Genomic DNA, 13,524 nt, shown 5'->3' with positions numbered 1-13,524 from the left:
ACCGCCGCCGCCCCCCAGCACAGAGACCCGCAGAGACCACTACTACCACAAATGAGGTAATAGGGGGATAGTCCACTTACACCTTCCCTGTGAGACGCCCCCTGCCTTCGTCATCGGGACCATTACCCCCACTATAGGATGATTGGTCTGCACCCACCCTATAAGATGACACCCGGCGTATAAGTCGATCCCTGACTTTTAAGATTTTCAGGGGTTAAAAGGTCATCTTATACGCCAGAAAAAACGGTAACTAAAAATGTGTAACTCAATTATTTACTGCATGTTGTATGCATAAGTGTAGTGCTCCCTTTACTGTCACTATACTTTAAGGGGTTGTCTACTTTGAAAAAAGTGGGCCCTAAACTAATACCAAAATAAACAAACATCTGGTACTCACCCTCGTTGGGTCCAGAGCTGATTTGCGACAGTTATAATGTTTTGTCAGTGTTTTGATAGAAGCAAAGATGTGACATCAACAGTGCGTGTGTTAGGCGTCGGGAATCTCCCACTGTACGGAATAGATCCCAAGCCTTGTCTGACTTGGCGGTCCCTCATTCGGGCTCGGCAGCTGCGAGTCCTGTTCAGCATAGATGTTGGTCACAGCATCATGCTCAGGCTCATGGTGTACGCTTAGTTACTGCTAGCTCTCCAGCCAAGAAATTAGTAACCAGTGATATTTAGGTGCAGTCTGGCACGCTGGAGTCTAAGTCCAGAGATCACCGTACTGAGCATGTCCGTGAGGTGGCGTCTTCTCATTGGTGGTCGAACGTCAGCTGCTCTGGTGATGTGGCAGCTCCGGATTGGTCCATGGGCAAGATCCTGTCCAACTAGACATGAGCCTAGTGAATAAAAGGCTCTCAGAGGCGCACGCCGGTGTGCTACTATCATATGAGTTAAGGTCTGAGTGTGGATACTCTAACAATCTGTCTGTATGCTGTGTCTGTCTAGCCTTGGGAATGAACACATTGGCAGGCAGTTATCATCAGTGGGGGCAATTAGCTCTTGACTTAGCACCTGTGTCCTACACATGTGCGGTTAGCACGGTGGATTTACAGGGCAAGTTCAACCCTTAGTCAGGGTATTATATCAAGCATCATTGAAGTTTCACATGCTATCCCTGTGACGTTTAACAGGGTATTGCACTTAGTATTCTTTTCTTCTGTTCTTCTCTGTGGAGTAACAGAGCTTGGAACTCAACGCCCTGTTCACACTGAGTGGTGTTAACTCTGGGTGTGCAAGCACTCACTCGCTGTGTGTTTCGTCATTGCTTACTAGCAGCAGTTATACATCTCTGCATGGTGGACCCGGGGTTGTGATTGCACTTTAATATTAATTTTTATTTAGTGCAATCCGCCAAACCTAACAGCATGTCACCGCTCTAGCTAATCACTGAGTTCACCTGCTGTATGAAGGTTGATGACACACGTTGTCAAGCTCAATGCACGAGCTGCTAGAGCTCAGTGATTGACTAGATCAGTAACACACACAGTCAAAACACAGGACAACGGCGCAACAACGGCGAGATGGAGGACCTGCTGAGTTTGGTATTTTAGACATTTTAGAGTTTGTGACACACTTTCCTGAAAGTGGACAACCCTTGTAATACAATTATTCTTTATTATTATATCATTATTATTTATCATTTATTATTATTATATCATTATATACATTATTATTATTATATTATATATTATTAATATTATATTATTATATCACAGGTACAGGCCACTACCTCTTATGCATATGGTATACATACGTATATGGCATACGTACACTAAGCCTGTATATGAAACTCATTGTCCTTTGTTCTGAAGCTCAGGCCCAATGTACAATCAACAAGAACATTCATTCTAAATTATGCTTAGAAATCCTACTTGCGTGTTGTAGAGAGTTTGGAAACTCGCCAGTCTATGTAATTGCAGTGTGATAGTGGTGCTTTATATAAGATAATTGCTTACTCAGGAGTCCTGCTATCTCTTATTCATTTCATTGAGCCTTCGGAATATTGTATTTGTTCACAATCTCATATGCTATTTGTGTATAGTGACACTATATGAAAAAATGGAATTTGAATGGCAAACTCTTACTTTTTGAGACCTTTTGCACATGTTCTATAGATAGCCTGTAATTTAGAACACTCTAGTGACCTTGGATGTAAGCCTCAGTGCACATAGTATCCCCAGGACTAACAAGTTCATTTAATATCTCTTTGGAAATGTCATGTATAAGATTTTTCATTTGATATTCAACCACTAAAACGTGCACAAAATAATCCAACTCTAATCAAAATTTTTCCTTTTGCTTAATCAGTCAATAGACTGAATTAAATGCCTAAAACATCACAGGTATACAGTTTCCCAGATACGTGTGGCTTTGGAACAGTTGAATGATCTATTTTACTTGATAAAATTAGATGTAGCAGCTGCCAACTTGACAGCTCTGGCATAGGAGGGTAATAGCGCAGTACACCAGTACACCTATGCAATTTGCCTAGCACGCCACTCATTCAAAGTGAATGTACATGACTGCACTAGGCAAATAGCGTAGAGTGCTGAAACACGCTACGCTATTAATGTAGTGCTGCAGCCATCCAGTTCACAACTGTTACATCTGTAGCCTTAATTAAAGATATCAGATAATTTAATGTATACAGCTCTAATATGTCGTTATGTTATAGACTATACATTAACTTTATGTAAAGTAGTTTTTTTTTCCATTGGTTCCTTAACTCTATAAGTGAGGGCTTAAAGGGAAGATGTCAGTAGGATCAACCCTCCAAAGCCATCTATATGAGCATGTAGGTCATGGGAAGCTGAATAAAATGATACCTTGATACAGTGGGGAAAAAGTATTTAGTCAGCCACCAATTGTGCAAGTTCTCCCACTTAAAAAGATGAGAGAGGCCTGTAATTGACATCATAGGTAGACCACAACTATGAGGGTCAAAATGGCAAAATAAATCCAGAAAATCACCTTGTCTGATTTGGCAAGATTTAACTTGCAAATTATGGTGGAAAATAAGTATTTGGTCATTAACAAAAGTTAATCTCAATATTTTGTTATATATCCTTTGATGGCAATTACAGAGGTCAAATGTTTTCTGTAAGTCTTCACAAGGTTGGCACACACTGTTGGTGGTATGTTGGCCCCTTTCTCCATGCAGATCTCCTCTAGAGCAGTGATGTTTTGGGCCTGTTGCTGGGCAACACAGACTTTTAAATCCCTCCAAAAGTTTTCTATGGGGTTGAGATCTGGAGACTGGCTAGGCCACTCCAGGACCTTCATATGCTTCTTAAGAAGCCACTCCTTTGTTGCCGTGGCTGTGTGCTTGGGATTATTATCATGCTGAAAGACCCATCCACATTTCATCTTCAATGCCCTTGCTGACGGAAGGAGGTTTGCACTCAAAATCTCATGATACATAGCCCCATTCATTCTTTCATGTACATGGATCAGTCGTCCTGGTCCCTTTGCAGAGAAACAACCCCAAAGCATGATGTTGCCACCCCCATGCTTTACAGTAGGTATGGTGTTCTTTGGATGCAACTCATCATTCTGTCTCCTCCAAACACAAGTTTTTTTTCTACCAAACAGTTCTACTTTGGTTTCATTAGACCATATGACATTCTCTTAATGCTCTTCTGGATAATCCAAATGCTCTCTAGCAAACTTCAGATGGGCTCGGACATGTACTGGCTTAAGCAGGGGGACATGTCGGGCACTGCAAGATCTGAGTCGCTGGTGGCGTAGTGTGCTACTGATGGTAGCCTTTGTTACGGTGGTCCCAACTCTATGCAGGTCATTCACTAGGTCCCCCCATGTGGTTCTGGGATTTTTACTCACTGTTCTAGTGATCATTTTGACCCCACGGGGTGAGATCTTGCGTGGAGCCCCAGATCAAGGGAGATTATCAGTGGTTTTGTATGTCTTCCATTTTCTTACTATTGCTCCCACAGTTGATTTCATCACACCAAGCTGTTTGCCTATTGCAGATTCAGTCTTCCCAACCTGGTGCAGGGCTACAATTTTGATTATGGTGTCTTTCGACAGCTCTTTTCACCATAGTGGAGTTTGAAGTGTGACTGTTTGAGGTTGTGGACAGGTGTCTTTTATACTGATAACAAGTTCAAACAGGTGCCATAACTACAGGTAATGAGTGGAGGATGGAGGAGCCTCTAAAGAAGAAGTTACAGGTCTGTGAGAGCCAGAAATCTTGCATTTTTTAGGTGACCAAACACTTATTTTCCACCATAATTTGCAAAATAAATCTTGCCAAATCATACAAGGTGATTTTCTGGATTTGTTTTTCTCATTTTGACTCTCATAGTTGTGGTCTACCTATGAAGTCAATTACAGGCCTCTCTCATCTTTTTAAGTGGGAAAACTTGCACAATTGGTGGCTGACTAAATACTTTTTTACCCCACTGTATCTTCCATCTGATGTCTTATTGCAGAGAAATCCATGTTTTCCTTATATTTAAATGATCTGTTCAGGACTATGGGCAGGACCCTGATCTGCGTGAGACTGTGGGAGCTGCATCTGCTAACGTATTTGTAAGAAAATATTGCTCAGTTCTAAAATTCTGTTTTACTACTGTTTCACACTGGTAACTCCCTTTTTCATTTAAAATACGTTCTGGAGGCAGATCTTCATGCAGATCTTTGTTCTGCCCATAGTCCTAAATAGCTAATTTACATATAAGAAAAATATGTATTCAAATGGTATAAGACATCGGATCACAGATATCAAGGTATCATTTTATTCGGCTTACTTTGACTGCTGTGCCCATACAGATGGCTTAGGAGGATTGATCCTACTGATCGATTCCCTTTAAAGAGAACCTGTCTTCAGAATGTTATACCCAAAACTAATGGCATGTATATAAAAGTTCTTTAATGCTGAGTAAATACTTAGCTTGTTGAAGAAATCCATTTTACTGTTTTTCAAAAATTCATATCTAAAATTGGATGCTAATAAGTTGCAAGTGCAGTGAGCGGGTTTAGAACTTGCATCTCTCCTGCCTATTTCCCTTTTTCTGCAACCTCCTGTCTCTAAGTTACTTATGTTTCAATCACCTGTCAGTCACAGACAGTATGATGGCAGATTGTGAGGAATAGGCAGAGAGGCAGGAAAGCTGTAAGTGCAGTGTCAACCTACTGCACTTGCAACTCATTAGCATATAATTTAAGACGTTGCTTTCTCTAAAACAGCAAAATGGATTTATTCAAGCACGATAAGGATTTACTCAGCAGTAAAGCACTTTTGCTGTTCATCTGGGGCATAAAATCCTAATGACATGTTTTCTTTAACTCTTTCACGACCTTTCACATATAGTTACGTCATGGCGATAGTGCGAGACACACAGGAGCTGTGCCTCTGCTATCGCCACCATGAGCTCGGCTTAAGTTATAGCCAAGCTCCGGCTGGTCATTGCCATGGAAATCCAAGGTCATCATGAGGACCTCCGGGTCAGCATTCTATAGCACACCTATTAGACCATGCCAGGAACATGGTCAAAGAGGCCTCTGTCAGTGCAGCACTGGCAGGTATAATATATTGCAATGCTGATGCTACATACATGATGACACAGTGTAATAAAAGTTAAAGTTGAAAAGTAAAAAATAGTTTAAAAAATTGTAAAAAATATTTAAAAAAAAACAAAATAAAGAACAAAAAAAGAAAAAGTACATTATACCAACAAATACAAATTTATGGAAAAAAAAATACACATATCTGGTATGAATTGAGTCCGTAACGACCCGAACTATAAAACTGTCACACTAGTAAACCCTGTAGAGACATTTGGTGCGCATTCAGCGTGGTCAAGAGGTGCAGTTTGAACCGGGTTGTAACCTGAATAGTCAATTGTAGAAAAATCAACCGCACTCAAGCTTAGAATCTTTTGAGGCTGAAGCTTTATTAGTACAAGAAAGTTGTGCTCGGTATAGGGTGTATATGACTGGCAATGTGACGTATTGACCCATCACAGGTTTTTTCAAGGAGTCGCTTAGTCCCTAGAGAAAGAGGGTTGGATTGATATAAGCGCAGTCAGCATCTTTCAGGGTCATTTATTCAAGATGCCAGTCAATATGATCACTGCACCCTTAGATGAATCCACTGAGAAGTGTAGTTTGTAAAATCACTAATGGAGGGTTATTCTGCTCTGTCACATCAAGGGCTCTGCCAGTGGGACATGGCATCCGCAAACCATAACAGCCAAATCTGCACTACAATATGGTGATCCTTCCCTTCTGAGCTTTCCACTGTGCCTGAAAAATAGTTCTCGATTATACATGTAGGGTATTGGTGTACTCAAAAATGTGCAAGAAACTGTGAGGTCCCTTTATTTCTATTAGCCCTTATTAAAATTAAATACTTGAGGCTAAAACAACATTTTAGTACCAAAAATGGAATTATTCTTTATTCACCGCTCAGTGGTACAAAATTATGTGAGGCACATGAGTAGTCAACATGCTCCCTGCACCCTTAGATGACTTCATTGGGAGGTGCAGTTTGTAAGATGGGGTCACTTATTGAAGGGTTTTGCTGTTCTGACATCTCAGGGTGTGACACCGCAAACCATTCCTACAAAATCTGAACTCCAATATGACGCTCCTTCACTTCTGAGCTTTCCACTGTGCCTCAAAAGTAGTTTTCGGCCACATATGGGGTATTGGAGATTTTGCTCAACTTATTGTATGGTCCATTTTCTCCTATTATCCCTTTTGAAAATCAAAAACTTGTGGCCAAGCAACATTTTAGTGGAAAAATGTTAGTTTTCCATTGACTCGGCCCAATGTTATTCGACTATGAATCACCTGGGGGTTAAAAATGGTCACTACACCCCTAGAAGAATTACTCAAGAGTTTCTAAAATGGGATCACTTGTGGGGGTTTCTGCTGTTTTGACATGTCAGAAACTCTGCAAATCTGACATGGCATCCTCTATCTATTCCAGCCAATTTTGTGCTCCAAAAGTCAAATGGTGTTCCTTCGCTTCCAAGCCCTACAGTGTACTCAAACATTCGTTTTCTACCACATATCAGGTTTACTTAGGAGAAACTGCACAACAAACTGTATGGTTCATTTTATCTTGTTCACCTTCTGATAATGCAACATTTTGGGCTAAATCAATATTTTGGTGGGAAAATGGAAAATTTTCATTTTTTCCTTCCACATTCCTTCAACTCTGGTGAAGCCCCTAAAGAGTTAATAAACTTCTTGAATGTGGTTTTAAGCACTTTGAAGAGTGCAGTTTTTAAAATGGCACATTTTGGGATATTTTCTGTCACATAGGGCCCACAAAGTCACTACAAATGGGATGTGGTCCCTAAAAATATTGTTATGGTAAATTTTGGCGGAAAATTGCAAAACTGATGATAAACTTTTAACCCCTCTAACAAAAAAAAAAATGATGTTAAGGGGTTCAAGAGAGGCTTGGATGTCTTACTGGAGCATAACAATATTGCATCTTACAAAGTTATTAGGTTCTTTAGAAGGACGTAGATCTGGGGATTTATTCTGACAGAATATAGGCTGAATTGGATGGACAAATATCGTTTTTTGGCCTTGCTATGATACTATGTTACTAAAATGATGCTAATGTAAAGTAGACATGTGGTAAGTGTTACTAATTTTCTATTTTGCGTGGTATAACTATCAGATTTAAGGGCATAAAAATTAAAATTTAGAAAATTGCTAAATTTTTAATGTTTTTGCCAAATTTTCAATATTTTCATAAATAAACGCAAATCATATCTACCTAACAACACCTGACAAATGCTATTGAGAACTCTGCTATTAGAAGAGGAAAGGAAGAACAAAGACAAAAGAATCTAATTAATAAAAATATTGGAGAAAGAGAAACCTATCACAAACTAAAATGTTTCTATACTAATGCACAAAGCATGGGCAACAAACAAGGAGAATTGGAACTACTTACACAGGAAAAGAAATATGATGTCATTTGAATCACTGAAACTTGGTGGGACAATACACATGATTGGAATACAAGGCTAGAAGGATACAACTTATTTGCAAGAAACAGACTTGATAAACGAGGAGGGGGTGTCGCATTGTATGTTCGAAACGCGTATATCTGCACAGAGATTGAAGCTTCAGAGACTGGGAGTTCTGTGGAAACTGTTTGGGTAAGAATACAAGGACAGAACAATGGAAAGGACACCATTGTAGGCATTTACTACAGGCCGCCTGTGCAAGCTGAAGATATGGATGAACTCTTTATGCATCAAATGGCCAAGTTCTCCAAAAAATATGACATAGTTGTCATGGGAGATTAACTATCCAGACATTTGTTGGGAATCTCTCTCAGGCAAAACTGACATGTCAAGGAAATTCTTATCCTCTCTTGCTGACAACTTTATCTTCCAAAAGGTAGGGGAGAAAACAAGGGGAACTGCTACCTTGGATCTAATCCTTATAAACAGGGAGGAAATGGTTGAGGAGGTAAAAGTGGCTGGGACCCTAGGAGGTAGCGACCATGCAATTTTAGAATTTTGGATAACTAGAGGAGGAAGACCTGTGAAGACTCAGACGTCAAGGTTAGATTTCAGAAAGGCAGATTTTAAGGGATTCAGAAAGAGAATTGGAGGGATCCAATGGCTGGATATCCTTAAAGACAAAAATGTCCAGGAAGGATGGGAAATCTTGAAAAATGAAATTCTCAAAGCACAATTGTTAACAATTCCGAAAAGAGGGAAGAATAGGAAGCATTTAAGGAAACCAGGATGGATGAACACAGAACTTAAGCACATGCTAAAAAGGAAGAAAAAAATGTTTATAAAATGGAAAGAGGGAGGCATATCTAAAGAAGAATATAATGCTGTCTGCAGAACCTGCAGGGCACAAATCAGATTATCTAAAGCTGAAAATGAATTGAGGCTTGCAAGAGATGTCAAAAGCAATAATAAAGGATTTTGGGGATATGTCAAAAGTAAAAGAAAAGTCAAAGATGCTATAGGATTTTTACAGGATGAAAATGATGAAATGGTAAGACAGGATGTTGAGAAGGCTGAACTTTTAAATTCCTATTTTGTATCTGTTTTCTCTCAGAAAGGAAATGTAACATCAACTGTTCTTCACTGTCCTATTAAGGGAATAGAAGAATCCAGGATATCTATAAACAGAAAGATAGTGAGGAAACACTTAGCTAACCTAAATGAATTCTAGTCTCCAGGTCCAGATGAATTACACCCCAGAGTACTGAAGGAGAAAGCAGAAGAAATTTGTGAACCCCTCTCCATAATCTTTGAAAATTCTTGGAGAACAGGAGAAGTGCCAGAAGACTGGAGAAGAGCAAATGTTGTTCCTATCTTCAAAAAGGGGAAGAAGGTGGACCCAGGCAACTATAGGCCGGTGAGTCTGACTTCTATACCAGGAAAGATCTTTGAACAAATTATTAAACAACATGTATGTCAGTACCTGGATAAGAATAAAGTTTGTAACTAATAAGTCATGTCAGACTAACTTAATTTCCTTCTATGACGGAATCACTGATTGGGTGGATCAAGGAAATGCTGTAGATATAGTATATCTTGACTTCAGCAAAGCATTTGACAAAGTCTCTCATACAATCCTTATTGAAAAAATGACTAAGTATGGAATGGACAAGGCAACTGTTAGGTGGATTCATAACTGGCTTAGTGATCGGACCCAAAGAGTGGTCGTAAATGGCTGCACATCCAGTTGGAGGAATGTCTCAAGTGGGGTACCACAGGGCTCTGTGCTGGGCCCTGTATTGTTCAACATCTTTATCAACGATTTAGATGAAGGAATTGAGGGTAAACTGATTAAATTTGCTGATGACACAAAGCTAGGAGGGATAGCTAATACTAGAGAAGAGAGAGAGAGGATTCAAAAAGATATAAATATACTGGAGAAGTGGGCAGCAACTAACAGACTGGTTTTTAACAGGGAGAAATGCAAAGTACTACATCTGGGCAATAAAAATGAAAAAAACATATACAGAATCAATGGAAGGAATAGGGGTAAGTGACAGCACATGTGAAAAAGACTTGGGTATACTAATAGATCACAGACTGAATATGAGTCAACAGTGTGATGCAGCAGCAAAAAAGGCAAATGCAATTCTAGGATGTATTAACAGAAGCATACAGTCTAGATCACGTGAAGTCATTATTTCCCTCTACTCCTCTTTGGTCAGACCTCATCTGGAATATTGTGTCCAGTTTTGGGCACCACATTTTAAAAAAGACATCAACAAACTGGAGCAAGTTCAGAAAAGAGCGACCAGAATGGTGACCGGTCTGCAAACCCTGACTTGAGGAAAGGTTGCAGGATTTGGGAATGTTTAGTTTGCAAAAGAGAAGACTGAGAGGAGACTTAATAGCTGTCTACAAATATCTAAAGGGCTGTCACATTGTAGAAGGATCAACTTTATTCTCATTTGCACAAGGAAAGACTAGAAGCAATGGGATGAAACAGAATGGGAGGAGACACAGAATAGATATTAGAAAAAAGTTTTTGACAGTTAGAGTGATCAATGAGTGGAACAGGCTGCCACGAGAAGTGGTGAGTTCTCCTTCAATGGAAGTCTTCAAACAGAGGCTGGACAGACATCTGACTGTGATGATTTAGCGAATCCTCCTTTGAGCAGGGGGTTGGACAAGATGGCCCAGGAGGTCCCTTCCAACTCTACGATTCTATGATTCTATGATTTTTAAATTTACCATTAATATAAAGGACAGGCATTTAAGAAAAATGGTCTCAGAATCAGTGGGATACGTTGAAGCGTTCCAGAGTTATTACCACATAAAGGGACAGTGGTCAGAATTGAAAAAATTGGCCTGGTCAAGAAGGTGAAAACAGGCTGAGGGTTAAAGGAGTCAAAGACAGTGGCGTAAATCATGACTACAGAATAACAGTACACAAGGGGGTAGATTTACTAAAACTAGTGTTTCATACATCACTGTCAAACTTACTATTCACACGAAATAGCTTTCAGAAGAATGTTTGTTCAGCACAGCTATCTCTCTCAACACCCACATACACATGAGGACTCGGACAAGCGTGCATGTGTTTTTCATGGGTAGAGAGAAGAAAGCCATTTATCTATCCTGAAATCAAAAGGATCAGCTTTTGAAATTCCAAATGCCCCATCCTTTTGGCCAAGCATAATCGGTCAAGAAAAAGTTGAACGGTCCCCATACACATCTGTTGATAGGCCTGTCCTTTCGACATTGATAGGTTAGGATGAGTTTCATCTGATGAGTATAGAGTGTTTTAATCCATGACTTGTGGGGTGAAATGGCCTAAAATTAAAGAGGTTGTCCACTACTAGACAACCCCAGATTAATTAATTCAGGATCTGAATTAAAATAAAAACAGTCCATGACGGCCTCCCATAGCAGAGCCATTAGAACAGATGTTGGTGCCACTGTTCCTGGCGCTGATGTGACATTGTTGTGTCAAGTGAAGTCTGCACTCTTAGGTTGCAGGACATCAATATTCCGTCAGGGCAGACGTCCACTTTGATGAAATAGTGAAGGTTACATTCAAACAGCAACCACTCACAGGATGCAGCCAGCACGTGACACAACACCGCTGTGAACATCGTCGGCTGTTGGATGCTGGCATGGACTGTTTTATATTTTAGGCCCTAAATTACTTAAGCTGCGATTGTCCACTACTGGACAACCCGAGACTTACAATGAGAAAATTTAAAAGACGACCTTCACTCTACAAAGGAGACTCAGGTCATAAATGTGGTTACGTGATTCCAGAATGGACTGAAGCACCGATGAAAATGGCCGAAGACGATCACCGGTGAGTATGCCACTGCACTCATTACAAATACACAAATTACTGCTAACAAAGGGGGAATAAAAAAAATACCGGTGTGCTCCTTTAACACTTACAAAGTACCGTACATGCATAATAGAAGCCTCTTTATCAGCTCATTGAAGTTCTTGATAACTCATATATTATCACTCCATAACTTGCGCCTGTAAGAGTTACAGAATATGTTATTTAAATTATAATTGGATTTTCATTTGGATGCCAGTGGATAATGACTTACCCCTGTTCTTCCATCATTTCCTGCAGCTCCATGCACTTTAGTTCTACCCTTCTTTTCCGCTCATGATCCAAAATTTCTCTGTGGGCCTTCTTAACAAGATTGGGCTCTGCAGCTCTTGCTTCTTCTTCTGATTTATGCCAGGTGCCTGAGGCACTGGGCTGGGTAACACCATTGGCAGCTTCCCGTGGTGATGGAATTCTGGCACCATTATTGCAAATCGACATTGCAATGCCTCCTTACAGCTCTTATTTTTCCTGTAAAAAATGCAAACAGATTCATTTAGGCTAACGTTTATTCCTTATCTTTCACACACCTTTGAAACAGAATAGTAACAGGGAATAGTCTCCATACTCTGAGCCGCTCTGCTAAATTAAAACTGACGGCTTAATGGAGGAAGAGCTGTACTAATCTGCTTCTCGGCAAGACAGTGACCAACGCTGCCAACCAAGCAGCACAAGCTACATTATGAAGGCTTCCATTGCAGACAGAGAAGTCAATTCTCATATATTAAGGATTTGGGAGAACTGACCATGTGTAAAACACAGCAAGAGATTGCCACGCACCCCAAAGGGAACAAATTGTAATAGCTAATTGGAAAAGAAGCTCTGGCAGCGTTAGGAGCTATTATGCACATTGTAATGTAATTACAGACACACCTTAGGAGTATTGTGGATGGTAAGCTGCTATTAGATGTATTATTAAACAATGCGGACGGAATTCATTTTCTTTACCGAGTGTAAGCAACATATAAACAAAAATGAGATTACCATGCAATGACACAGCGGGAATACTACGATGATGATAAAAAATGTTTCATACTAGAAAATAATTTGGGTTCCAGGAGAGAAACACAATTGAGACGTACAGTATAATTTTTATTATGTTTCTGCATTCCCACTGCCTTCTAGGTTAGCTTTTCTTATGGATCATATTTGTGCATGGTGGAATAACATTGGAGAGGCAACCAAAAAGGAAACAACCACAGAGATTTCTGCTTTGTTCAAGTCGTTAGCAATTCTATTCACTTTTTTTCTTAGTTACTTATTTCTGGAAAAGCTGAGAAGTAATCAAGCAACTTTCTTAGAGCCGTAAAGTGGCCTAGGTACCGTATTTTGTTTTTGGATGAATAAAAATGGAACGTAAATACATACATCTCGGCACGTGACGTGGGGTGCACCTGCAAGGGTTAATTTATCTCCTCTCATTCAATCCAACACTCAACCTCTGTTCTAGGCTATAAAGTGAGCATAAATCACACCCCGACACATTCCACACACCCCAGCTACACAAAAACACTGCCATTGCTCAACAAATACATGGGGTGATAAGTCCCCAAAGCATGTTACTGCCTGACAATCAAAAATAAGGTCATACACTCTCTGAAAGGCTTTGGATTCTTTAGATCATACAAGTATCAAACTTCTTAAAGATTTAATCTTTAATATAAAAATACAGTGCTTACATGA

At 39.8% G+C, this 13,524-nt stretch overlaps 1 protein-coding gene across 2 annotated transcripts in view; it reads right to left on the bottom strand.

Annotated features, from left to right (window-relative positions):
* Positions 1-13,524, bottom strand: part of SRRM3 (serine/arginine repetitive matrix 3) — a 713,909-nt gene that overhangs the window by 376,207 nt on the left and 324,178 nt on the right. For both annotated transcript variants that reach the window (XM_073573890.1, XM_073573882.1), the window contains exon 4: positions 12,059-12,312. In XM_073573890.1, the coding sequence (XP_073429991.1) occupies positions 12,059-12,282 (224 nt within the window). In that variant the 5' untranslated portion in view covers positions 12,283-12,312. The remainder of the gene's footprint in view (positions 1-12,058; positions 12,313-13,524) is intronic.

This window comes from Dendrobates tinctorius, unplaced genomic scaffold, assembly GCF_039654945.1.
Source record: "Dendrobates tinctorius isolate UK_male_01 unplaced genomic scaffold, ASM3965494v1 ptg000007l, whole genome shotgun sequence".
Taxonomy (NCBI): Eukaryota; Metazoa; Chordata; class Amphibia; order Anura; family Dendrobatidae; genus Dendrobates; species Dendrobates tinctorius.
This window is presented reverse-complemented; position numbering and strand designations above follow the sequence as displayed.